Here is a 1993-nt window from a genome sequence, read left to right on the forward strand (position 1 = left end):
TCAGGTTATACCGGTGACGACTTTGAACATCACCGTGTACGCGTACACCATAAATACATACGGGACCAAGAATACGAGAGCGAGGCAAAAGGAAGAATGAATGATAAGAGCAAGGCTTTTTGATTTGGCATTCCGCCAAAAGAGCGGTATTATAGCGATAAAAGCTGATATGAACCAAATTCCCGCTAATACTTTGAACACTGCCTTTTTGGTGACTATATGATGTCTCAGTGGCTGAGCAATTGCCAGAAACTTTTCTGCAGTTATGACAAGAATGTGATAAGCTGCCGAAACAGCCGTAAGAGTGTGAAGAGCGTAGAACCAAAAGGCAAACTGATCAAACATCCGAGAAGGTACCGCACTGAAAAAGAAAATAATGAAGTATGGAATATTTACTGCGCCTGTCAGAAAGTCGCAGACCGCTAGGCCAAGCAGAAGGTAATTAGACTTGATGCGCAGGCTCTTTCGTTTATAAAACAAGAAAAACACGAGTCCGTTTGTAACAATTATTGCTATGGCGATGGGAAGAACCTTGATCATCTGTCTCAATCCTTGATTTTCCACCTGATTTTGCAGTTTGAAAGCCGCACTTGCGCTGTTGTTCATGTTTGACGGGTTTCAATTTTTAATCCTACTCAACTCCTGAAATCAAAATCAAAGAAGCAAGTTAAGTTGAATTTTAAATTGTTACGCAAACTGGGAAAGCACGGAAGAGTGCTAACGATAAAAATATTCATGTAATCAGTCGGGTTTAAATACTTGTAATGGAGAGAAATGCCAGCAGGTGTGCCGCTTCAAAGCATCATGTAATTCTGGTACAAATTGGCGACAAGATAAAAAACTTCCAAATTTGAGAGACCCGTCTTGGCGTTGAAAATTCGACTATTAAAAGACATTAAAAATTTTAGAAAAGCCTTGAATAAAGACAAGTGCGAAATTAAACACTTTTCCTTGAAATATGCAAAATATATGCAAATTGAAGGATCTGTATGAAATGAATAAAACGGATGAATCACTCAGTTGAAGAAAGACATCTACGGTAGTTGTGGAAAACTGCAATAAAACTGTGTTTGAGGAATGCATTACTAACAACAAAGGCATTTAATAAAATGGCAAAAATTACGAATTTGAATCTGAATTGCAAATTAAAGTTAACCTTGTGTTTGAAGTTTGTAAAAGTTGCATTCAATGTTGCTTTATCATTCGTCAGAATTGTATAAGTTGCAATTGTGTCTCAGCTTTAGACGTAATAGTGTACAAGTTGTGGTATTCGTATTATTCTTCTAGTGGTATGATTTTACGCTATACCCGCCTAATGTCCTATGTTTCCCCCACAGTAACTGATGTCCAATGCTTCGTCCTATAATTTCATGCCAGGCGAAAACTACCACGTAGAAGGCAGATATGACGACATTTCAATGTAATTAGTCAGTCTTGATTGTTTGCTGAATTTTTTTGGTTTGTTCAATAACAATTATTCAGCTATGTTTTTGTTTGCTCTGTGGATTTTCTGTGTGGTGCTTGATTTTAACACAAACGACTACCATCACATCGGTGAAAAAAAAACTAATAAAAGTAATCCATGGCAATTTTAACTCACCCGATAATTTTTGCCGATTAAAACCCTTGCCTATCATCCGCAAAAAACCTTTTTAAACAAAATGTACCTGTTTTCAAACTTTTTCGATGAACTTCTGACGACAGTCGACCAAAATGTTGATTGAATCAGTAGCCAGTTATGTGGTCAAAAACATAATCGGTAACATAGCATATCAAGCATTTTACATTTTCTGAGAAGAAAAAAAAAACAGCAAATTGATGTGGTCATGTCACAGAATATTTATCACAACCTGAATGTAAGATAATCCGATTCAGTATTTTATAGCTTCTTTACATATCCCGATGTATAATTATGATTAAAAGTTGTTTATCAGATTTCAAGCGACGGCACCCGTTTAATAAGACCGTGCACGTATAAATCGCTCTACTCTTT

General features: G+C 36.5%; 1 protein-coding gene across 1 annotated transcript; it reads right to left on the reverse strand.

The window, feature by feature from the left end:
* Positions 1 to 836, reverse strand: LOC140945575 (uncharacterized). Its single transcript, XM_073394588.1, has one exon. The coding sequence runs from the start codon at positions 604 to 606 to the stop codon at positions 1 to 3; it is 606 nt and encodes a 201-aa protein (XP_073250689.1). The 5' UTR covers positions 607 to 836.
* Positions 837 to 1993: the final 1157 nt, after the last annotated feature.

Source organism: Porites lutea, chromosome 8, assembly GCF_958299795.1.
Source record: "Porites lutea chromosome 8, jaPorLute2.1, whole genome shotgun sequence".
Taxonomy (NCBI): Eukaryota; Metazoa; Cnidaria; class Anthozoa; order Scleractinia; family Poritidae; genus Porites; species Porites lutea.